Source organism: Lepisosteus oculatus, chromosome 3 (assembly GCF_040954835.1).
Source record: "Lepisosteus oculatus isolate fLepOcu1 chromosome 3, fLepOcu1.hap2, whole genome shotgun sequence".
NCBI lineage: Eukaryota > Metazoa > Chordata > Actinopteri > Semionotiformes > Lepisosteidae > Lepisosteus > Lepisosteus oculatus.
In genome coordinates, this window is record NC_090698.1 from 70,286,718 (window position 1) to 70,311,023 (window position 24,306).

At 42.9% G+C, this 24,306-nt stretch overlaps 1 protein-coding gene across 2 annotated transcripts in view; it reads right to left on the reverse strand.

Moving 5' to 3' along the window:
• Positions 1 to 24,306, reverse strand: part of ssbp2b (single stranded DNA binding protein 2b) — a 157,977-nt gene that overhangs the window by 20,740 nt on the left and 112,931 nt on the right. The window contains exons 6-11 of one of the 2 annotated variants that reach the window (XM_006626514.3): positions 11,421 to 11,504; positions 7,918 to 7,977; positions 6,334 to 6,400; positions 5,878 to 5,948; positions 5,103 to 5,170; positions 2,474 to 2,522 (exon numbers count right to left, since the gene is read on the reverse strand). In XM_006626514.3, the coding sequence (XP_006626577.1) occupies positions 2,474 to 2,522; positions 5,103 to 5,170; positions 5,878 to 5,948; positions 6,334 to 6,400; positions 7,918 to 7,977; positions 11,421 to 11,504 (399 nt within the window). The remainder of the gene's footprint in view (positions 1 to 2,473; positions 2,523 to 5,102; positions 5,171 to 5,877; positions 5,949 to 6,333; positions 6,401 to 7,917; positions 7,978 to 11,420; positions 11,505 to 24,306) is intronic. The other variant, XM_006626515.3, reaches the window with a different exon arrangement.

The following is a 24,306-nucleotide window of genomic DNA, read 5'->3' on the forward strand; positions in this document are numbered from 1 at the left end:
TGTCTGTGAAAACGGGCTGCTGAGACTTCTTCCTTCTCAGCAGTCAGACAGCAGGCACCAATGGGACACAATGAAGAAGCATCGCGCTGCCCCCAGTTTGTCAAATCCACTCGCCCACTCAGCGCCGTGGGATTTCTCAAGCACTGCTGAAGAACTACAGCCACCAGCCAACCTCTTGCTGGATATAAGGAGTTTCATTTGTTGTGCTGCCCTTTTAACCAAATAGGATGTAGAGACGTACTGCAGTTATAAGAGACGGGGTTTAGATATGCTCACTCTAGCCTCAGCGCGGTCAGGAATGCTTGGAAACTTGCAGACACCATAAAATTGAATCTTAGGAAAAAGAAGCTTGGTCCAATCTGTATGTAATCTATACGGTATGCTGCTCCGGTGGTACAGTATGTCTGTGCTGTTAATATCTTCTACAAGACCGGTCTACCTCAATCCCCTGTCCCATGGTGCAGTACATCACAAGAGGTGACAAGTGTGCTATGCATTTCAAATCCTAAGGCTTCCAAATCTGAAGGATGAGCAGGAAAGACCCTGAAGAAGTTGCAAATTGCTGAAGTGATAAAAACTCCCAAGAGCCACTTGCTGCCAGGCATTTGAAATCACCTTCTTGGAATGCAAGGAGCGCTGGTGAAATTCAGTAAATCTTGACACACCACAGCCTTAATGAAGCTGATACTGGAGGACTTGGTTTCAGGCAGAGACTGCAGTATTAGTGAGATGGCTGACAAAGTGTGAGGAAAAAAAACAACCTCATTTATGATGTTTCCCCATCTTTTCTGATGAAAAATAAAATCCTTGTGATTTTTACCTCATTATAAGACTGGCTGCACAAGACTGAAAGCATGTTCCCTTCATGAATCTGCTATTTCAGCAGAGACAGTGGGTCAAATATTTTAGGACTGGGTGTTTCGTGCAGCAATTAAGGGCTGTCAGATTATGATGGGGAAGCGCAGTCAAAACCAAGAATAGGAGCCACTTTATTTTTCTGGAAGGTCCTGCACAGCCATGTAGCTTCAAAAACAACAGGATGCGATCCTTGCGTCATTTATCAAGTGGCAATCAATTGAGATACAGTAGACGGCCCAGGTGGCCTCCTCTAGCTTGTCTTGTATCCTTTCTTACGTTCTTAATCATTTCAGTTGTTAACAAATAATACAGATGCCATTTAAACAATGCTTAAGCCTCAATTACTAATTTCCTAGAGCTCAGGCTCAGATTTACAGTAGAGATCACCATGCTGCTCAGAGTACTGCAGATTAAGGCATCCTTTCTCTCAAAGAGTAGACAGAAAATTCAACGCTTGTGCCAGACTAGAACAACAATCAAGCGGACTTTTTAAAATGCCTGTGCCGCTATCTTCAATAAAATCAATTTTGTTGCTTTTTTTTGCCATGGCTGAAGAGCAAAATGGAGATGCACAAAAACGTTTTTATTAGATTTATTAGCTTATTAGGTACAGTACAATGATTTTTGAGCTTGTGGCTGCATGGTGTGATCTACTGGGTTCACACCCTTTTCACTCCCCCCCCCCCCATTTTATCCAGGAGGCAGTTAAGGTACAAAAGCACTCTCCTCCTCTTCAGCCTGTACTGTCTTTTCCTCAAGTTAGCCCTGTCAGCGTCAAAGAGGCTCCAGGACTGTCTCACTTCATGCCTTATTCTAAACCTGACATACATGAGCGTCCCCAACGTGCACTTATTAAAGCACCTATTGCTTCTTTCACAGCAGAGTAACTCCAGAAGGATGACTGAATGTGCCAACAAACTGACCTCATGAAGTAGGATTAAATGATTAAATGTTTTTCATTATGTCTGATATGTTCTTAGGCCTTTTCAACATCCATAAGATCTACAAATCAGAACCTTAATTCTCATTTCATTTCCATTTGTTAAGCATCTGCAAGCGCTTCAATGATCAGCGATCACTAAAAAAAAAACCTAAGATCCTTGGACCACTTAACTACTGACTACCGAACAGGCTAGATTAGCAGAAGGGCCTCCTCCTGTCTGTAACGAACTTGCGTTGTCATGACGGGCTTAGGGCCGTGGAAGACGCGCGAGACACAGAGTGCCTGGCTTCAAGATGGAAGGACTATAAAAACGTAAGAAACGTCACAAACAAGAGGAAGCCATTTGGCTCAGATCGATAATATAAAAGGATAGATATGTGGAAGACAGATGGTTACAAGCCCCAGCAGCCTTCGATTTCCAACCCACTTTCTCAGCTTAGGAAGCTCATCCGCCTGCCTCGTGCCCGTCGTGTGCAATGGCACGTCTCAGCTTCGGACCGCACCGAGGAGGCGCGCTAGCGGCTCTGCAGGCTCCGCGGACGTGACCGCTGGCCAAAGCAGGGGAGCCCTGGCTCGGCGGTTCGCCCGCCGGCCCCGCGGGGAACGAGAGCGCGGCGCGGGCGCAGGCGCGGCCGACTTTCGGCTCTCCGCTCACGCCGGAGGTGTACTTACCGAGTTGGCGTTGGGGGGGTTTGGCCATGCTCTGCCGCCTCCAGGACCCCTGCAAAATGTAGCAGCAGATGGGGGTTTCATTCACAACAATCAAACATGCTTTAGGCTTCTCTACCAGCCAGTAACTGGGGCCAGTGAGAAACTCAACACTCCGGTCCCAGTGGGGGAATGCCATCTTCCCAGCATGCCTCCCGAATTAGGATGCCAACAGCACAACCTTTGGAGTTGTTCTGGTTTGAAGCCCATATCTTTAGAGTGTCACTTTTAATTTTGAGGCGTGTGCTCCTAGCCAGAATGTCCACATCTAAGCTGCCTTACTTCCTGTCTCCTGTGCTGTGACTTTACAGATTCTAAGAAGCGCCGTCTGTGATCAATTAAAGCTGCCCACTAAAAAGAACTGATTTTGCATGAGCGGACATGTTTAATTCAGTAAGTGGACATGTGGCCTTGCGTGGCATGGTGCCATTAGCAAAGTGTTTTTCTTGGACGGTAGACCTACTCAGGAAAACATCAATAAAGACACATGTCAGAACATTTGATAACTAACTTGTGTCAGTAGTACACATCTTTGAAATATTCATTACTTACAAGCTTTGGAAGACACTTCAAAATGAACAATACACTAAACCCACTGTATACTTCATGGACTGAATGTGTTTTTTAAAGAACTGAAACACATCCATAATTAAGAGGGTTAATGAATGCCCAGTACTTCTGTCTTCAGACCTTAGGTCAAGGACACAGCTGAGTTTCCAATATCTTTCCACTTTCTATGGGAAGTTGCTGTTTAACAGGTGGAAGATGTCTACGAGCCTGACGAGTCCTTGTACCATGTAACCATGTAACTGTCTTTCTGTTGCTTAAATGGTTTGCTAGGTTGCAAAAATGCTTCTGTAATGCAACTGCTGCAGTTTTAATTCAGAAAGCAGAGAGTAAACAAATAACTCGCCCTTCTGTGAATCCAGCTACACTAAAACACTGGTTAAAAGACATTTTCTTCAGAATCAAAATGCAGAACTATTTTAAAACAGCAGTCCTATGATTGCAAGCAACTACTAAATCATTTATCAAGCCCTGCAACTAGATTCTTTGCACTTATTTACACAACACAACTCTTCGGATTGTTCCTGGCTGATCTATCTTCTGTTACGGTGCACAAATAATCTCCTTCTTGCAACTCTCCTTTAATCTTCAATAAAAGATTTTTGTAGGAAATACACCATAATTATGAACTATAGTACAAATTCAAAACTCTGTACCAGACAGAAGATCTGATTTAAAAACAATGGTAATTACTACTTCATCCTATCATTTTTTTCTTCCAAAACTATAAAGTGGCTTGCATTGTACCCGCTAACAGGGACCTCCAGAAACAGCACACTTCTCTTGTTTCAGGAAAGCAGAGTCATCATCAATACTGGGGAAAACACTAGCCAAAATCTACAAAAAGATTATTGCTATTTTGTGTATTTTCTATGATGGAAAGGATGGTAAAAATGTGACTGGAATTTTATCCGTGGACCTGCAAAAGAAGATCAGCCTGTCCAGGGAAAAGAGGAGCTGTGCACTTCCAGGCCCACTGAGTACCGAAACCCTCACCAGGAATAGAGGCTACTAATGGACAGATGGATGGATGGGCTTATATTATCTTGTCATTTGCAGAAAACAAGCCGTATATTATGAGGCTCTAAAAGTGGAATCATAAGGTAAGTATCCTGTAAGTTGTCCGACATATTCAAGTCATCCAAGATTTAGCTGCTTGCTTGGAGTTTCCTCTGCCTGCCTTCTCCCACTCAGACGCTCTTGTGCACTCTCTCTGTCTCTCTCTGCTGGCTGCTTATCCCTGCTGGCACGTTTCTGAAACATCCCAACATCCCTGTCCCCTCTCTGTTTTTATGACTCTAACTAATCCTGTGTCCAGTTATTCCTCAGGTCTGCCTATACTCTCTGTGCTTATTCTGTACTGGTCACTGAGCTGTCCCTGCTGTTCACTACCCTGTGTCCTGTGTTGAGTCCCTCAGGTGTCCTTGTACCGTCTGCACTTATCCTGACTGGTGACTGAGCTGTCCCTACTGTTCACTACCCTGCGTCCTGTGTTGAGTCCCGCAGGTGTCCTTGTACCATCTGCACTTATCCTGACTGGTCACTGAGCTGTCCTTTCTGTTTGTCCTCCATTTTTCCCTGCAGAGATGGTGATACTGTAGCTACAGTACCTAGAAACACCAGGACTGCACTGCCTCCGACCACCTTCTTGAAAACCAAACTGTTTTTCAAGACTGTCATTTGTTTGCTTTGTTCGACACCGTTTGCTTACGGTATCTGTATTAAAATGTTATTTTACAATAACAGTTATTGCATTACATTCCTCTACCGAGACGCAAACTTTAGAATATACTGGCGGCAGCTTCAGAACACTGATTAGTGAAGGCTTGTGGGAGTACAGAACAAGCGACTCAGCTGATACGGTGGCTAACCCCTCTTATGTTCTATAAGCATGCAGATCAGGAATCAGGACTAGTGTTCAACTGTTAGTTGCGCTGCATGCAGCCGCAGCCCGGCTGGCCCAGACTGCATCACTGAAAGCACGCTGAAAGTGAAGCTTTAGGACCAAACTGCCGAGATTACTCACATGTTCATCCCGGGCATCCCAGGACCACCTAAGGCATTCAGAGGGGGTCTCATTGCACCTCCATAGCTCTGCAGGGATAACCAAGGATCCGAGGAAAACCGGAGAGGAAGGGGAAAGAAAGGAGAAAGCAGTTAATGGCAGCCCTGGGACAGGAAGAAGGGATGAGAAGACACACACAGCGATGAGGAGCTCCGCTACGTCACCGTCTTACACTGCAGGAGGAGCGAGAGAGGCTCCACAAACCCCTCAGAAGAACAGAGCTCAACTACAGTCACACCAGCTGACAGTAACGGGAACGCTTGGAAAGCACTGGCAATTTGCATGATTAAATCAATACGTACAGTATGTCAAGGTAGGCACTTGATCCACCCTGTGTACTATCAAGGTATGTCAAAGGGTATTCGCTTCTCAAACTGAGCCACTTCTGGTCACAGAAAGGGAAGGCAGTGGCAGAAGGCTCTAAGGGAAATGCACTAATATGTATTTTCAAAACAAATCTTCATGGATACTTTTTTCCTAAAATACTAATTGACATAATTTTTCTGAGCACCACAAGAACACAAGCTACCCAGCCCCATGTGGTTAAAGAAAAGCATGGCAGGAAAGCAGGATGGACTGAGGAGAACATCCATGCAGCTTCTTAAGAGTTGAAACAAAAACGGGGCAGGGAGATGCAAATGCAGAGAGAGTCAAACTTTGTGACTGCTGCGCAGCTGTGCGTGAGTGGGTTCAGAGTGGCCAGAGACGCTGAAATACCCTCCAGCCAATCACGTACCTGAGGCCCCAGCGGGACCATCCCCCTGGGCGGAGTCATCCTCTGCATAGCCCCACCCATGTTTGGATGCCCTGTGAGAGAGTTGCCACATGTTTAAATCAAAAACAGAGAAACAAGGAAAGCTTAAGCATCAGTCAATACAACGATGACAGTGTCAGCACAAGCAGTAGAGTTTATGTAGGCAGTTTGTTTTTTCCATACATTGCCCTTAACAGAAACAGTGATGCACATCAGGTGTTAATACCAATTAGAGTCGACAAAATTATCCTCGAAATGATTTCAGTCCGTTATTAAATCTTTTAGAAACTTAACATTCCACTGAAGGACGATAAAACAAACTGAAGCAAGAGGTCTTGTTCACGCGGGATGCAACATGCTCCTTAGATATTAGATCACATCTAAGGGAAATTTCAGCCAATTTATAAATAAAGCAAAACACACTTCCGCAAGACTGACCCTGTTGCCGTGTTGGATCCATTCCACTAGGCAATAATGGCTGATTTCCTGGGACTCCCCCAAGAGCCTAGACAGATAAGAAAATATTTAGCAGCGTAAACTAAATTATTATTGTTGTCAGCCTGGCGTACATAAACATCACAGAGCCATTGTGCGTATGAAAGAGCGTCCGATATATTGCACTGAAAGAAGCACAATGACAGAGAAGCCCTGGAGCCCTGTTAGCATAACGCAGGGATCACAGGAATGGCTTCGCTTATTCATAAAATCGGGAGCAAATGGCAAGTTGTCACCTCATAGACGGAAGCCTATTTAAAACGGCTGCGTTGCAATAACAAAATGTATTTTAATTTAAAAAGATCAAAAACTGTGATTCAAAAGGATAACAGCTCTTGGGGTTCTTTTAAGGGTGTGGCCTCCATTTATTGTTTCTCGGGGAGGTTTAAAAGCCTACTCCTGCCGTTTCAAACAGAGGAAAGTACTCCCGAGAACTTTAGTAAGTACATAAAACCTACACCGCTCCCCCATGACACAACGGAATCATCTCACATAATTATGTGCACAATGCTAGAAAAACACCATCCTTGGCTCCTCATTACAGGAAAAGTATGTGTTATTACTAAAATATAATATTGTTATATTTGGTGTAATAGCCCAGTTTTCTGCCGTATTCAGTTTGAAGGAGCTGGTGGGAGCTATCCATTTAGTCTCACATGATGATACTGTTACTGCCATTATCTCCACCCGACGTAGCGGGGAAAAGAAAATTGGTTTCCTCTTTCCTGCACAGCCAGTGCAGCTTCAGCAACGTCTTTCGCGGGAGAAACATTCAGCCTGTGCTTCATGCTGTTCATACGGTGTTTATCTTTTTTTTCTTCCGTAAAGGAGGGCAACTGCAGCAACTCATAAGAACCGAAGCAGGCAGAGACAGTCAAGGCGTTGACGCTTGACTGGAAACAACTGGAAACTGGAGACGCTACAGAACAAATGACCAATGGACACTTCCTAAACTGAGCATTTGTATGAGAGACATGGAACTTAATTACTGCATCTGAATATACAATAATCACCGGAGCTCTGGCCGAGCTAATAAAATTATGGTTGCGATACAAAAAAAAAAACAAGAGAAAACAAACCTCATCTAATAAAATCTGGCACACAATTCACAGACTAATTATAAACAAAGCATTACTGCCCCAGGTACGGTGGGTGAAATATAAACAGCAACACTCTCAATATGATAAATCCAAAAAGCTGAAATAAAATGTAATAGATCAGTGTTTTTTAAAGTGTAAGCCCACAAAACTATGAGATGGCCCTGTTATTCCACAGAGTTATTCCACAAATTTTCTAATTTAAAGACTTTAAAACAAAGCCCTTAAAATGACTCCAGCAGATACTGATTGCGGATTCCCGGAATGAAATGACAGCATCTCCTCTCCGAAAGCCTTGGCGGAAATCCTGGGAGAGCCGGAGGATGAGCCGGAGGATGAGCCGGAGCTCGGCGCAGCTCTGGCGGAGGTGCTCGCGCGCGGGTCTGCGTCGAAATCAACACCTGGGGGGGGGGGGTTCACCCTCTCTTACCTGATTGGGTATCCTGAGGGGTGGTCTGGGGCCTCCGGGGTAGCGGGGTGACATGAAGGGCTGCAAAGACAATGGCAAGAGACATAGGTTAACAGCAGCCCCCCTGTCTGTCCTGAGAGACAAAGCTCTTCGTCCTGTGGAGATGTCCCAAAACGCCCTTCGGGGAGCCCAAGGCAGAGCAAATAACAATAATACTACATTTCACAAATGAAATGAAAGACACTTAAATAACAGGGAAAGCATATGTGTAAACTGCAAAGCATGGCTTTCATCATATTTTCAATGGCGACACCACATTATTTCTCGTTTCCCTACGGTGCAGAAGCACTTTTTTAAACTTGCCGTCAAAGTCTCCATTTCAACAACAGGCGAACTGGCCCCGTGCTATCCCTCCCTCGATCTTAGACAGCCAGACTCCCAGAGTTTCAACCCACAAACCCCTACCGACACAACATTTGTGTTTATTTTAGGGACAAATGTCCGCCTCTTGTTTCTGACCTTTCCTAGGCTCCCAATTACAAATAAAAGGCTCGACCACAAAACTAAATTCTCGCTGCGTTTAGCTTCGGCTGGGACAAATGCCCTCTGTGAAACATGTGCCAGGAAGAAATGGTGCACTAGGAATTCAGGGACAATAAACAGTATATGTAGTCATTGCTGAGCCAAGCAGCTTGCACACTGGCTTGACCCTGACTGACAAGCCTGCAGGGGCACCATTGGTCTGGGTTAGACCCACTGTACCAATCGAACACTACTGGGGACCCAGAACTGGCATCACTGGAGCATATTTAAAATCAAAGCTTTTTGTTAGAACTTGAATTTTTTAGGTAGGGAGACAAGTGTACATCTCTCCTACTCTGTAGGACCAAACACCCAACCAAATCTGCCACACTTCCTCTGCACTAAAGCCCAATTCTTCCAGGCAGCTTCTAGGTGCTGATCTATAAGGGACGCCACCCTCCCAGAGGAACAGCCGTGAGAAACATTGTCACTCAGTCACGTTCAGACACTGTGTGGAGGAGAACAGAGAAGCACGAGGTCAATCCTTGGCCTTCCTGTTCGAAAAAGAAGCCCGTTATGTGCATTTAAAAAAACCCTGCGATAGCTGAGATACAATCGCAGGTCGCTGATTCTGCACCTCCTACGCTGGAGAAAAAAAAACAGACACGTAAGGAAGACATTCAGGAGCAGCTTCTTCACAAAGCCTCACAGATTTTGTTTTTCTCTCTCGGCGCTCTACAATGCCGCGACAGGATCCCGGGGCTTGCGCGCCCTCACTGGGGAGGAAACGGACAGGGGGAGAGGAACGGAGAGGGCTGAGGCAGAGGCGCCGCAGCGTCTCCTCTGCCCCCGGCCGACGCGCTGCTGATGGGGGTCAATCCCACTGCCTAGTAGCTGGAGACATATTTGGGTTCTGTGAGCTGTAGTCTTCGACATACCAACAGAGAGCTACCTCTGTAACACAATGACCTAACTGTGAATACGTCTAACCAAACAAAGAGCAAAAATAATATCCATGCAATGTAATACTGGTTTTGCAGGAGAATGCAACTTCTAAAACTAGGAACAGATCAAGCCGGTATGGAATGGGAGCCTGCACTTCCACTGAGGTGCTAACATGCAGCATCAGCACCAGGCCAGCAGTCAAGCCCCAGCCTGCAGGATGGTCAGGGACCTGTAGAATCTGATCTGGGTGTGTGAAAGGGGTCATTCGCAATTCACTCTTTGTGGGGAGACAGACAGTTGTTGTACAGTATGTGACATTTCAGAATAACTGAAAGGCAGGGATAACTGCTGCCAAAACTAAACTTTGCACGAGTTTTAATGCATAAGCATTCATTAGGCCCTCCTAAACACCCATTTATAGTAACACAAGAGGTTGACCAAGGCTAATACTCAGATTGTAAAAACTTTTTTGCAAAGCATTACAGGAAGGTGCTTTTTGTGTGGTTCTGTGCGTTCTCTGGAAAGTAGCACTTTAATTAAAACTAGTTTCGAACCTTCACTGAACTTTTCACAACCCTACAGGCCTAAACCACACACCGGAGAGCAAAGAGATGTTATAAGCAAGCATGTTTCCCAGTCATGTACCATGCTACCCCGCACCTGACGTCCAACCACAGACAGGCTAAACACAAGACAGTGCAGTGCGCTGGGAATCAGCAGAAACCAACAGCAAAAACTGCTCAATTCTTCTCTTTCCCGACACTTTTGTCTAGAATAGCAAAATCTTGAAAACCCATTTGAGCAAGCTGGGGAGAAAGGTCCGGCAACACAACTGCGCAACGGAGGAAAGAAAGGGATGTGGAACCGATGACAGGATGGTAGGAGAGTAACAGGAAAAAATGTAACAGAACCGCATAAGGAAACTGTACCGCCTGGCCGTGTATTATCCTGGCCGTCATCTGCTGGCCTGGAGAAGGCTTAATAAGGCTCAAACTTTTAAACCAGATAGCCGCTACTTCGACTCTCTGGTACAACCTCTGTTCCTGAATGCAATAAACTGATATAACGCAAAACTTGACTTATTCACACCGAAAAACAGACCTTTATCTTTTATTTGCTGTCTTTGGCTATGTATAATCTTCTGTTGATTATTATAATAAAATACTGTATGTATAGAAACTTTTTCCAGAACAAACTCGGCTACCGCTGTTTCTGCCACACTCCAGGTGAGAGTGAAACTGGTGACGTTGGGAACCGTTTCTGTGCTGTGTAATTCCTTGTAACGCGGCTTTTGATTAAACAGCAGTGCAATTAGTGCGAGACACAGCTGTACACACATGAAAAGATCTTCCCCAGTGTGGCCTCTGGACTCAGAGCTGTGGGGTTTGGATTGAAACAGCTGTGAATGGCTGTGCTCCACTAACCACCATGCTGCCGTTATGTCTCCTTCTTACCGGTGGCACAGTTACGTCAGCTGTGGTCCATGTGCTGCTGGTACAAATAATTCTGCACGGCTCACAAACAGAGCAGACACAGATGCACGACAAACTGAACGGCACGTGTCTGGCCAGGAGGGCACATGACCAATGCAACCAAGAGCTATTCAGGCCATCCTTGCAGAGTTTGGCTAGGACTTGGATCAATCATGAGGGGAGCTGGAGAGGAGGGAGAATAAGTTAAACCGAGTGGCCTACCATCTTGGCTTTTCCAAACTCCCTAACCTGGGGGTGCCCACTTAAAGCTGACTCAATAAACTTTGCTCCTGTTCCCATTGTTCAATTCTTCCATCAAAGTTTGCCCCCCAAGAGAACTGCATGTATTGTATTCAAAAAACGTAACAAAAATGGCCCACATTTTTAGGGTTTTGCTTCGGTCCTTAAAATGTCAAAGCTTGTATGATAAAATACTATTTTGAAATTCCCATCTGAGCATGGTTATAACTTCATATTGGCATTTCAGAAAGTGCAAATACGCCCAGATATTTTGGAATATACTGTATGGTGTGGGGAGTGTGCCCTGTGACTGTGTGCGCTACAGTGGCAGTCTACTGTTATTACCTGAGTGTGAGGGCCCATCATGGGGTTGCTGGGGTTGTGAGGTGGAGGCTGTGCATGTGGTGATGGCTGTGAACCCGGAGGTCCCTAAGGAGAGAAGGAAATCCACAGATTACAAAACAGAAGTCGTGGATCTCAAATCGTAAAACTGCAGCTGCCCAGGTGGCAAGCTCTCTGAGATAACCTGGAAAGTCAATCGGCCCAGGGAAAAATTGTGTTTTTATAACTCAGCAACACTGTTGTGATTGTTTTTTTGGGGAATAAAGAAACAGCCTCTAGCGGTTGTTACAATGAGTGGCAAGATCTAATAACACTTTCCCTGGTGAGCCCACAACTACTGAACATGCTAATTCCTGGTAAATGACAACTACAAAAAGTTTTATTTTTCCCTTTTCTTGCAATATCCTATATTCTTCTTCTTGTAGAAGGGCTCCACCACTAAATTCTCCTGTTATCTCCAGCAAGGGATACAACACGTCTTCAGAGGTGAAGTTGCTAATGTGGTCCTACTGTAGCTGAGGTTCATGAAAGGTCACACCAACACTGAGAGTTAGGAAAGTCTGTCCTGACACAACCTCATAACAACTCTTACTGGCCACTTGCCTGCAGGTACCCCAGCACACTCATTAGCTTGTGTGCCCCTCCTGATCAAGCCTAACAGGTGAACTGAATGTTGTGGAGTACAATGGCTTTTAAAGTGCCATTAAGACCAGAATTCAGTCAGGAGAACCAAAGTGACTTTTAAACTGTGCTATTAAATTTTACTAATGAAGTAAAAAACAATACCAAACAGGCAAAAAACTCTTCAGATTCAACAGTGAAGTGATCTATGTCTTGCCACTGGAAATGGTGGTTTCTCTCATTATGCTTTTAAACTCTCATAATCAGTAAAGTACACATCTTTCGACCTTTAGTCTGGTTAATAAAAAATACTTAGAGCAGACAGTTCTGTTCTGCAGTTCTGCATCATAAACTTGCAAACTCAAAAGGCGCATTCAGAAAATTGTATGCGTGGAGTGTAAAAATGAGCTATTGAGAGCCTGGTATTGACAGTGTACCTGCACATTGACAGCATTTCAAGCCTCATAAGAGCTATGCAGAAGCAAGAGTCAAAGGGGCATGAGGTTGACATGAATAAACTTGAAATTCAGTGTAAACCTCCAATGACCCTTAAAGATCGATAAGGAGATACTCCAATGGGACTGTTAAAAAGATTAAATGAAAAGCACATCATCGAGTGGATAATTATATAATATTCCTTCACAGTAAAGGATTGCTACTGTACTGTATGTAACACCTGCCTTTAATGCAACAAAAAGTAGAGAATTTATAGCTAACAATGGAGCAGAGTCTTTCTTCAGTTGGGTAAACACAGTTCTGACCCTGACCACACGGGTATTCCAGACTGTACAGATGTGAAATTGAATGGCTTCGCCCTTAATGAAGTTAACCATGATCAGGGAAAAAATTATTAAGACTGAATTCTTTAGATGAGGACCGACCCTGGTTTTTAAAATCACATCAAAGTGACTTTGTGTTGACCAAAACCATGTCAGTCAAGAAAGAACACCTGTACTGTAAACTCACAGCACAAAGAAACATTTCTCGTAAATAATTCAAGGCCGGAAAACAGAGTCACACAAATTCACACCCTGTAGTGTTTTGTAAATCCTCCTGTGGAAAGGAATACGCTGACACAATGCTTTCTGTAGCGAACTAATAGATTCTGGCTCTTCTGTGACTATTCCTCAAAGCAGGACTGCTCTGGGTTTTTCAGGCCTTTTGGCTCTGACTTCTTCACTTCAAGCCACAGATCCTTGACCGGGCCGAGGTCTGCCCATATAAGTGGGCAGTATGGAAGGTTTATAATGTGGGCAGTTAACCACTTTGTTGTCGATTTGGATGCAATCCTTGGATCACTGTCATTCTGGAATGTCCTTATTCAGCCAAGCCTGAGTTTGACGGAGGACACCAGCTGTTTTGTCAAAATGTCGTGGCACATATTGGAGCTCATGATACTCTGCTTTTTTTAACAAGACCTTGCTAACAATGTGCCACAGCTGCAGAGCCATCCCAAATTAATATAGACCCCACTGCTATATTTCACTATGGACAAGAGCATTTTCTCATCATGAGTCTGGATTTGAAGTTATGTGAACAATAAAAAAATCATCAGATTTTTTAGAAGGCATTAACACATGCAAACCTTTTGAAGAGATCAATATAATGATGAATACAACACAGTGGGCCAGTATGATTTATTTCCCATTTTTAAAATACGACTGAAAATACGAAAATAGTGTAAAACCCACACAGAATCCTGCATATTTGATTCAACAAGAGCATCAGATCCTACAACACCTAAAACATGAGCAACATCAGTGAAAGTAAATTAAAGTGCTTCTCACTTACGTCCTTTAGTAGCTTAGAGAATAGTATTTTCCATTTAGATTTTGTTCAACAGCTGGCGTACAGTTAGATGATCCAAATCTCGAGCACAGCCACATGGCTTGCAACAATAACAGGCAAGACTCAGAAATAAACAAGAGAATTAGCTCAAGAGTGGTGGCCGGCTGCCACCCCAGAGGTTTAATCTATGTTGAGCAGGCACTGCCAGCTGTCCTCTTAACCCTCCTGATACAGGATTATGACACAGTCCTGCACACAGGTGAGGCAGCTGTGGAAAACTGACTTTATTATGCGCCGGTCACACAATGCGACTTCACAGAGAAGTAAGACTCTAGAAACCAAGCTGCACGGTCTGAACTGCTGTTTCATTTCCTTTTATTTTTCACTAAGAATAAATAAAAGAACCTGTTAACCAATTTAATCTAATTCGATTAAGCCAGTGTGCCCCATTTTAAGGCATCCTATCCTATTACTGCTGGCGAGAGCTCTATCACCCTTGCTTCGCAGGACAGAAAAGTGTCAAATAAATGCTATATATTTTTTATTCATCTATGTTTCAATTCCTGTAATTTATTTTCCTTCCTCGTGGTGTTGTAACTTGAGTTTTCTGCTTATCTAACATTCCACAAAATTGATCCAAACTTTAACCTACAGTGCCCTAAAGGGGAACCACAGTCCCAGTGTCCCAGATTTACCAGTTATTAAGTCTCGGCAATAAGATACTGTAAATTGATGGCATACAAAAAATGTACAGATTTTGAACTGAGCACCAAATCATGAACTTTGTCAAAGTATAAGTTGCCATGTTGTCGCAAACCCCTGGTCTCGCTGTGAGAATTGCGACGTGATGCTCTGGAATGACTAATGTAATGTGCGGCACGAGCGAATGAGTACAGGTTGTGAAGCAGACATTTCACCACAGAAACGTTTCCACATGATCCGATGCAGAGTTACAAGAAAGTAGTATTTCTCAGCAAAACCGTCTCGAAGTCGAGAGTCGTACAGTATTTCTGCTGCATTAAAAGAGATGTGTTCACCAGCCTGCTTCTTTACAATGTGATATGGCTGCTTCACGGCACCGAAGTTTTGTTGCCTCGTTCTGAATCGCAGGAAACATGGTCTATTTTGTAAAGCTGTGAGTTTTCAAAATAACTGTCTGTATTTTACTTTTGTTGTGGTTTGAAACGCTGCTCAATACAGATTCTTTCCAACCCCAAAACATAAAAATAGCATGGCAGTTCCCCTTTAAATGTTTTGTTTTCCTTCCCGTTCCCACGTAGAGACGCAAACATAAAACCTGAGCAGCCCTGACATCTCTTACATCTCAAAGGCCTGTTTTTTTTTTTGGGGGGGGGAGGGTTCCACTGTGACCCCCTCTAAGGTTGGGGGTCAGCCCAGCTGGCCGATGGCACTGAAGTCTCCAGAACCTCCGTCTGACTGATGTCACCCAGCCTCCTCCAGCCCTGGACACTGCAATCATTCTAAACTACAGCTCTGTCCCGTCAACCGCTTACTGATCGGACCGAAATACTACTTACTGAGCCAATAAGGAGCACAGAAACAATTAAAAGTTAACAAAAAAGTGACCATCGCGTTCTTTTGAGGTGATGGGACAGAAACTGACCAGAAAGCACTGTCTTCTACATTGGACAACTAAACAGGCACTTTTTGTTTTTCCTTTTATCAAAGAGCTGCTTAACTCATTTCAAAGAAATACAATTTGTACTTTGAGATCCTCACAAACTCGGAGGGGAGTTAGAAGGCACCTGCTGTGCTGTACCTCTGGACCATTCCATCTGAGATTTATTTATATATTGAGTAAATGACTGATCCAGAACTGGTTAAGGACTTAGAAGGAGCGGTTTACTTATTTAAGGTCAATTACTGAGACGATGACAGGAGCTGTTATAAGTTCTATAGGTTCCCTCAAAGCTTAATTCCAAGGAGCTCAGACATCAAAGGAGAATCTCCATGACACTGGAAATTCTTGGTGCATCTCATACCGCTTGTATTCCTTCTGGGAAGAAAGCTTCTTTCATACAGTATGAAAGTAAAATTGAATGACAAGTTGCCTTTCATAACCTACAAATACTCCTTTCCAGCTAGAGGTCAGGAAACCTGCCATACTCTGAGGTCTGACTCAACTCAACTTTATTTGTCATTATACCTACACGGGTGCATAGTATAGTGAAAAGTGTTTCTCATTAGTCTCTCAGGTGCAGTATATAAACAGAACAGCAGACAAGACAATAGACAGAAATACAATAACAATAACAGTGTAAACAACAGTATGGTGCCCGTGCAAAATTGTCAAAAACTGTGGAAATACACAGAGAAAAGTATACAAACAGGACAAAAACAGTGCAAAAGTACTGTAATACAGCGATTATTAAACAGTAACCAGTATGGTTTAAAGTAAATTTTGGCTTATATTCGGTTGTCGTGTGTGTAGTGGTGTAGGACTACAGTCATTGTGGGTACAGGAAGAAGTGAGGAGAGATCATAGCATGATGGGAGGGAGTGGGGGCGTCACCAGCTTGATGGCTCTGGGGAAGAAGCTATTTTGGAGTCTAGTTGTGTGCGACTGGACCGTCTGGAACCTTCTGCCAGATGTTCGGGGGAAAAACAAGTTATGACTGGGGTGAGTGGGGTCAGACATCATTTGGTGGCTTTTTTCAGACTCCTGGTGTTGTATATTTCCTGGATGGATGGTAAGGCACTGCCGATGATGTGTTGGGCAGTTTTGACCACCCGCTGTAGTGCCTAACGGTCGGATGCGGTGCAGTCGCCGTACCAGACTGTGATGCAGCTGGTCAGTATGCTCTCCACCGCTGTAACTGTAAGAGGTATGCAACGTGTATGCGAGTTGTAACTGCGCTGTCTGTTTCTATGAATGGGGGCGTGGGGCTGCTGTGGGCAGCACTGCTGCCTCGGGGGGCTGGGGCCCTGGACACAATAAGGGTTCTGGGGCGCTAGTTGCGTGGAGTTTATATGTTCTCCCCGTGTTTGTGTGCGTTTCCTCTGGGTGGGCCGTTTTCCTCTCAGAGCCCAGACATACAGTATACTGGTAGGTTAACTGGTTTCTAGGAAAATTGTGAGTGTGAGTGTGTGCATCTGTGTCTGTGCATCCTGCCCAGGGTGTGCACTGCATGCTGGGATAGCCCTCCTCCCCTCCCACATGACCCTGAATTGGAAGAAGCTATTAGAAAATGAAGAGATGGATATTTTTATTAATTAATTAGCCTGGGTATTCAAACATAGATTTGAAATAAGGAATACATGTACCTAAACAAAAATTGAAGAGATACTGTAAGAACATCAAAAACAGGCCTATGCTGCTTCCACCATACTGATAGGATAGCTTTACAGCTAAAATTATCAGGTAGCGGCAGTTTCACTGGACTCCTATCTCTTTACGTTTATAGAAAGAACAACTACAGTGCAACAGCCCAGTCTCTGCACTTAGAGAGTCTGCAAGTTAAATGTCTACAGATGACTGTAATTTGTTCACCTGGCCCTGGGGCTGAAAAAAAAAATGTCTGCAAAATCACTTTAAATTATTCATGCTGAGAAGTCATCAAAAGAATATACCAAAGGAGTCATTTATCATCATCTGGATTCTAGAAAAACACAAGACTCTTATGTGGAGCCCTTCAGAAAAATAAAAATTTCTGCATGGCAGTTTATAAAACTATTTTAGCAACCCACGCTGTTCTGTACTGTAAACGATTAATCAAACTGCAGAATCCTCGGCAGTCTCACAGAGAGATAGACCATTTTACTATTCCCACATAAAGTCCTATTGCTAAAAAGGTAAGGTATCTTTTCCTTGAGACATGTGTTCTCGTATTTAATGTGACAGCCAGGATAATCATGGAACAAGGGTTCCACTAAAACACTTGACAAAGCATTTACAGGCCTCAAAATATTACAATTCCTATTAAAATATTCCAATTCCTAAATATTACAGGTCAAAAAGTAAATGCAAGGTATTCCTAGCATCATGACAAAATAATTAAACCATAATCCACTTTACTTAGAAAATTATTAACACTGGAATTTAAATATTTTGTCTCTAAAGTCTGAGAAGAAAGAGAAAGCACAGATTCTCAGAAACAGGAATGTTAACATACTGAAGATGTTCTTCAACTGTGATATTCTCTAATAGTTTTCACTCTGTCACGTCTTACTGTACATATTGCAGGACCAGACTTCTAAAACATATATTTAATGTCATAGTAGCTGAATGTCTGCAATGTTACGCACATCCTGTGTATTTCTGTATTTTACAACTCACATAGTTCTTTACCAAGTAAACTAATCATTCCTGCAAAAGTATCTTCTGAAAAGACATCGCTGCTTGAGTTCTCTGAAAATACTTGTATTTTCCTGCCTCATTGATTTCGCTTCCTGAATTGCAAAGTCTTTTCAGAAGCAATTGTGTGTGGCTGAGATAGAAATGAAAATAACAATCTAAGTGGAAAAAGTGGCAATGAAGTTACAGAAAAGGCACACAAAGGAATATGAAACCAGCAATAGGCAATAACTAGAGAAACTGAGCACCAACAACCCTTTTATTGTGAAGAAGATATAAGATAATGGGATTTTGAAAACAACAGTATTGAAATCAATGTCAAGTTGGTGCATGTTTGTTGCAAGCATGTTTCAGCAAATGCTGTTGTAATTGGGAGTGATTCTCAGAACATCACAAGAAGTAGAGAAAAGCTGACAAAGAGACAAACAGGATGCGCCACATGATTTCTTGCAAATATTGTCACTGTGCTTGTTCGCCTTCCTGTCTTTCGCATTTACAAGCCTGCCTTCTCATGAATAGGACTGATTTCCTGAGGATTGTACTTAGAAGCCCCAAAAGTCCACTTAGCAACAGTAAACCATCAGGCTGTTCATCACATACAGGAGCATCATGAAATGAGAACATGAGTTATGGACTAGGAGAGGCCATTACAGGACGTTCCCATTAGCTCGTTCTCTAGCAACTGCCTGACTCCACATTCATAAAGCCAATGCAGGTTCAACACAATATAATATGGTGTAGGCTCTTTATTCAGCATAACAGTTCATTAATCAGTCTGAAATTTTGCCAATGACCAATTTTATTCCTCAGGCAAAAAAAAACAACTAAAATATGAAGAATAGAAATACACCATCTCTATGCCTTTATACCTTTCATTGGTATTGGACTATCAATACTGCCGATTAAATATAATGACATAGCACAGGGGAAGAAAATTCTTCATCTCTTGGAATAGCAGATCCATTGCAGGCAGATACGCTGTGAGAGGCTGGAAAAGATCATTTAGACTGACTTCAGAAGACAAGCGCAATAAGAAAGGCAACAGAAGACATTAGGCCGTGTACTGTAGCGCTTACATCAGGCCCCAACCCATCCTGCCTAACAGTCCTCTGTGTGCTCAGCTGAAGTGCAAAGGAGGAGGTGCTCACTGCATAACAAGTGCCAAGGCCGAAGTGATTCATTTACTCCACGCTGGATCTTTCAGTTAACATGATGTCCATGTTCACCACTGGCTGTGCTGAGACACCAGTTTCCGATGTAAACCTGGCCATTACATTTCTAACACTCCAGAAAATAAATAATTTTTAAAAAAAGGGACAATATCCCGTGCTCCCATTCTGGAAGACTTCTTCAGTACACTTTTCATCTCTGACATTGTAAGGAGGTTTACAGCCAAACTGGAACGCTATTTAAATAATGCGACAAGAACCACACAGTGAAGTAACTGAACTGTTCTCATTAATGCTCAAAAGGTCCGCAGCTCAGGCATACAGTATGGTGAAGCGTCTCTTCTTGAGTCAAATTCTACAGTTGTGTCCTCCAGTAAAAACCCAGTTTTACACAGTCCTATTTTTCTGGAAATGCAGGTTTGTCGAGATGAAAGGGAGCAGGCTGTGCACTGACTGTTACACATCAACCACTCAAACTCACCCAAACGCACACTTCCCTGTGCAAGCTTTCAGATGTCTGTTTTCCCACAGGTCTCATCATTTTACACCTCCCTCACTGGCTACTGCAAGGAAACAAGTTTCACCTGCAATTTGCACGGACGTGTTTCAATGCAGGTGAGGTGGAAAGCAAACTCATCAGTGAGCACAGCACCGGACCCATCGGTGTGCTGGACTTGAGGAAATTGTTTCATCTAAACTGTTTGATGATTTTTTTGTCCAATTGTATCACTGTTTTCCGATTTCCCCACCTGTCACAGCAATGTATAAAACAGTCATGTATAAAATCTGCAAAGGAACAAGTAACGGGTTTGTTCCATGCTGAAAAGAGAAGAAAGAAAACACAACGTTTCGGCTGTGGAACCTTCTTCAGGTGTCTATTAATCTATTATTGTGATTACCCAGTCAAGCCTGCATGTTTTATTTCCTGCTGTAATTAATATCTGTGTGTATTTTCCTATAATATCTAAGTATTTGAGGGAAATACTTTTTTTATTAAATAAACTTGGCCTCAACCCATTTCATAAAAACGGAATATTACTATACTTAAGATAAATCCAGACATTTTTTATTCAAGCAATTCGCTGTCTAAATGGAATAATAATGAGATTCTGTTTTGCATTTGGATTTGGTTGCTAACTTTCTCGGTTTCTCCCGCTAAACTGCTGCCTCCATCCTCGAAATCTCGATACAAAAATATCAATCTCGCCAACTAACATCCTGTGCCTTGTGCAGAAAATACCAATGACCTCAACACTCCTTCCATTTAAATGAGTCACGACCAAACCAGATATTATGTTCCAAGATTATTAACACAGTGCATCGTTTTATCACAGAAATTACAATTCCACCTTAACCGGCAGCAGTGGAATGTTAAAAAAATGCATGTTCCTCCTAATTCCCTTTGAAGTACCTATTATGAACATTTAATAAAAGTCTGATTACACTTTAAATCCAACTAATTAGTGCAATATTGCTCATTCCCTTCTTTGAAACATAAAAAAGCAAAACGTTTGCAAATCTGTTCTCTCAGCATTAAAACATACAGATAATGAAGTGTTAGTGCTTCTTATTTAATATTCTAATTTGTCATCTGAAGCAGCTCTAGCTACAGCAGTTCTGCAGAGAGATGTGCAGGTCTTCTTTTAGCCCAAGTAGTGTACTCAGTGGATACCTCCTGCATTCACCTGCTTCACCAACACATTCTAGAAATGATCAGCATCCGCCTGTAATTTTTCCTAGCGTAGCTCTCTAATTCTTCCCAGTCCCAAGTATGACTGGCGGTATAAGGCGGAATGCCAGGAGGCTTTTATGCCGGAACAGTAATCCCAGCCTTTTCTTTCATGGAGCGTGCTCTCAGCTCACCACTGACCACTTCAAACAGCTCCCCGATGGCCATTTTGGAAGATTTATATCTGATCAGCTCCACGTTTTCCCATAAGGATCACGACTCCCGAGCCTGCAACGCATTTTTCCTGTGATGCACCAAGTAATCCATTCAGTCATTTATTAATTTAGGCTGGAATTTCGCATTATGATACACCATAAAGCTTACGACAACAATAACAACAACAAATTAAACATTAGAAGGAAGACTGGGAGTGACCAGTGACATACAGTATGTGGGAAATGCTGTGTGCTATCCAGAATGGAAACAGTTTCAGTGAATCCACTCAAGCTGCTGTTCCGTTTTGTAGGGAATGATCAAGTTAATCAAAAATGATCAGATAAATTCCAAAGACAAAAGCAAGTGTACTGACAGATGTTCTTGACGGGGGTTTACCTCCTTATTACCTAATGCTGACAAGAAAACAAATAACTGAGCTAGAGTGTACTGTGTGAACATCTGGTGAGATCTTCTATCACAAGGCCAGGCAGCTCAATTGTGAAAACGTGTAAGAAACGTGTTGCGGTTTTGTGATGTGAATTAACATTAATTAAAAGTTGTGTTTTTTTCCCGAAGCTGACAGAACCCCAGGGCTCCAGATTTGGCAGGCTGTGCAGGCAGTGTTTTATCATCTCTTGTTGCTACTGTAACTCTTGACAGTTAGGCAAATCGCGGATGGGCATCAGATTACAGAGGCCGGCCGACAAGTTTTCCAGTTTGTATTGGGGGAAAGCACTGGGAAGCCCAGGAGTGCTGATAAAAAACAACTGAGTCTTGGCACCTACACAGAACTTGCATTTAAGTTGTACGGGATTTTTTGGCCTTTGCAAAAGAGCTTCCAGTTCTGGGCAATTTAAACACTTGAAACACAAAAGTTTCGATAAAAACCTGCCGTCTCATTCTGTGTAGGTCATGAAAGTTCTGCATCTCTTATAGTATGATGCTGCCACCAGCCTCTGTCTTGTTTCCTCCAGCCCCAAACAGATATAATGCACAGTTCTGAAGGAGAATATATTTAATCTTGGTATTACAGATGACACAATGGCTTTCTGATGGGATTACACCCTAAAGGATGAGTCCGGTGCGATGTCATACAAGATGACTTCGCCAGAGCCGACTCGACAGTTGAACGTGCAGCTTACAGCTGTCACTTTAGTGTAGATGGCTAATAGATGCAGTTCAGTCTTCACCGCGAAATGATCCAAATTAAATCATTAGCATATTAACTACAGAAATTATAGAATGTTTCCCAGTGAAAGGGTGAGAATGCGGTGATTACATACAAACAAGGCTTGCACTCAGACAGACACTTGAAATTATTAAGATGATAAAGGGGGTAATGGGAACACGATCGGGAAGGCAGCAAAAGCTTTTGCTGAAAAACAAAAAAGGAAAATAAAAAAGGAAATGTGCAAAGCTCCACACACAGTAATTCCCAATTAAGACCAGGCAATCAGCCAGCATGCGAGACAGATGGAGCTAGTAAACATGTGTTCCACTGTAAATAGTGAGTGCACAAATCACAGGCTGCCTGTATCGACTTCACAGCTCTTTTGTAAACGCTCCGGTTTGACTAAAGCGGACTTTTAAAAACCTTACATCACCTACATTTTACATTTATGTCCAGCATCTGCTGTATGTTTAAATATTTTTTTTTCTTCTGGTGTTTAGTCATGTGTGACATTTCTATTACACACCCAGTCTCCAGGCTCCCGGCAGCACCTCTGCCCTGTTAATCGCAGGGCTCTGGAGAGTCGAGAAGCTCTCTGCTCCCGTCTCCTGCTACCTGTCCGTTTTCTAAGGCCACATCCCCCTGACAAGGGCAGTGGAAATGAGGGTCAACAGATTCAGTCTTTGGCTCCCTTTTGCACCACCAGAGATGCAGCAGGAGCGCCAACACTACAGTGACACAAGAGCCCTGGATTCAGAGCTGTAAGGAAAGAGTGAAATCCAAAAGGAATGAGTACTGGAAAACCTCCTGAGGTGGAGGTGTGAAGGCCAGGAAACCCACATCACCGATATACAGTAAAGCAACTTCAAGAAAACCTGCGTTATCAGCCAGCTGTTTTCCTCTATGTCTGATGTTATTTGTGACATTTGAGTTCAATCTAAAAAACAACAGCAATAAACACCACTGTGAAGCATCTCAAGAGTTACTTCAGCTCCAGTGTTCTAACATCATGGGGTCCACCTGTTTGGCTTGTAAGAAGCAGGCAGAATATCGCTTAACAAACCTACAGTTAGCCTTGAGATTGTGATTTAGTCCATTTCTACGCATATTAGAAAACAAAGCAAGAACACAATTCAAAAGCTTAACTAAGTAACTTGAGTTGAAATAAAAGTTTTATAGCACGCCTACACACCAATATATATACCTAAGATTTTTTCAAACTTGGTTATAAGTGTGTTCATACAGATATTTTTCTAAAAGAAAGATGAAGGATATTTTCAAACAATGACAATAACTCCATTGTCATTTCTGCAAAAAGTTCCAAGTTGTTTTTCTGCAGCCAGTGCACATGTTCATGACTCACCGTTCATTCTGAAGTCCACTGGAGTATACTTGGATCACTTCCTTCAAGCTGTCAGTGTAGGACGTTCCCTTAAGCCTCTGAATCTATCAGCAGTATTATTTCTATAACGTGGTGATCAAAATTGTGCATAATATTCCTTTGAGAATATTCTTCTGAGGTGTAACTAGTGCGTTACACAATTTAAACATAACTTCTTTTGATTTAACTACATATCCTAGCATTTTGTTTGCCTTTTTAAATTTCCCCACACTTTGTCTAGAAGAATCTAAACAATGTGTCTACACAAACACGTACGTCTTTTTCTTTTTCTTAAGTAGCCACTTCTGGCTCAATGTTTCAACATTTGTATTTTGTTGTGTTTTTACTATTTGCACACAATACAGTGCTCTGCCCTGCACTGCACGGCCCAGTTGAAAATTTTATTTCAATCTTCCTGAATTTCATTTCCTGCTTCTACAATGGTGGCTCATCTTATTTTGGCATCGTCTGCCAACTGGACTAGTTTACTAACTATTCTGGAGCCCAGATCACTGATGGAAATTAAGAACAGCAGTGGTCCTAGTACAGATCCCAGTGG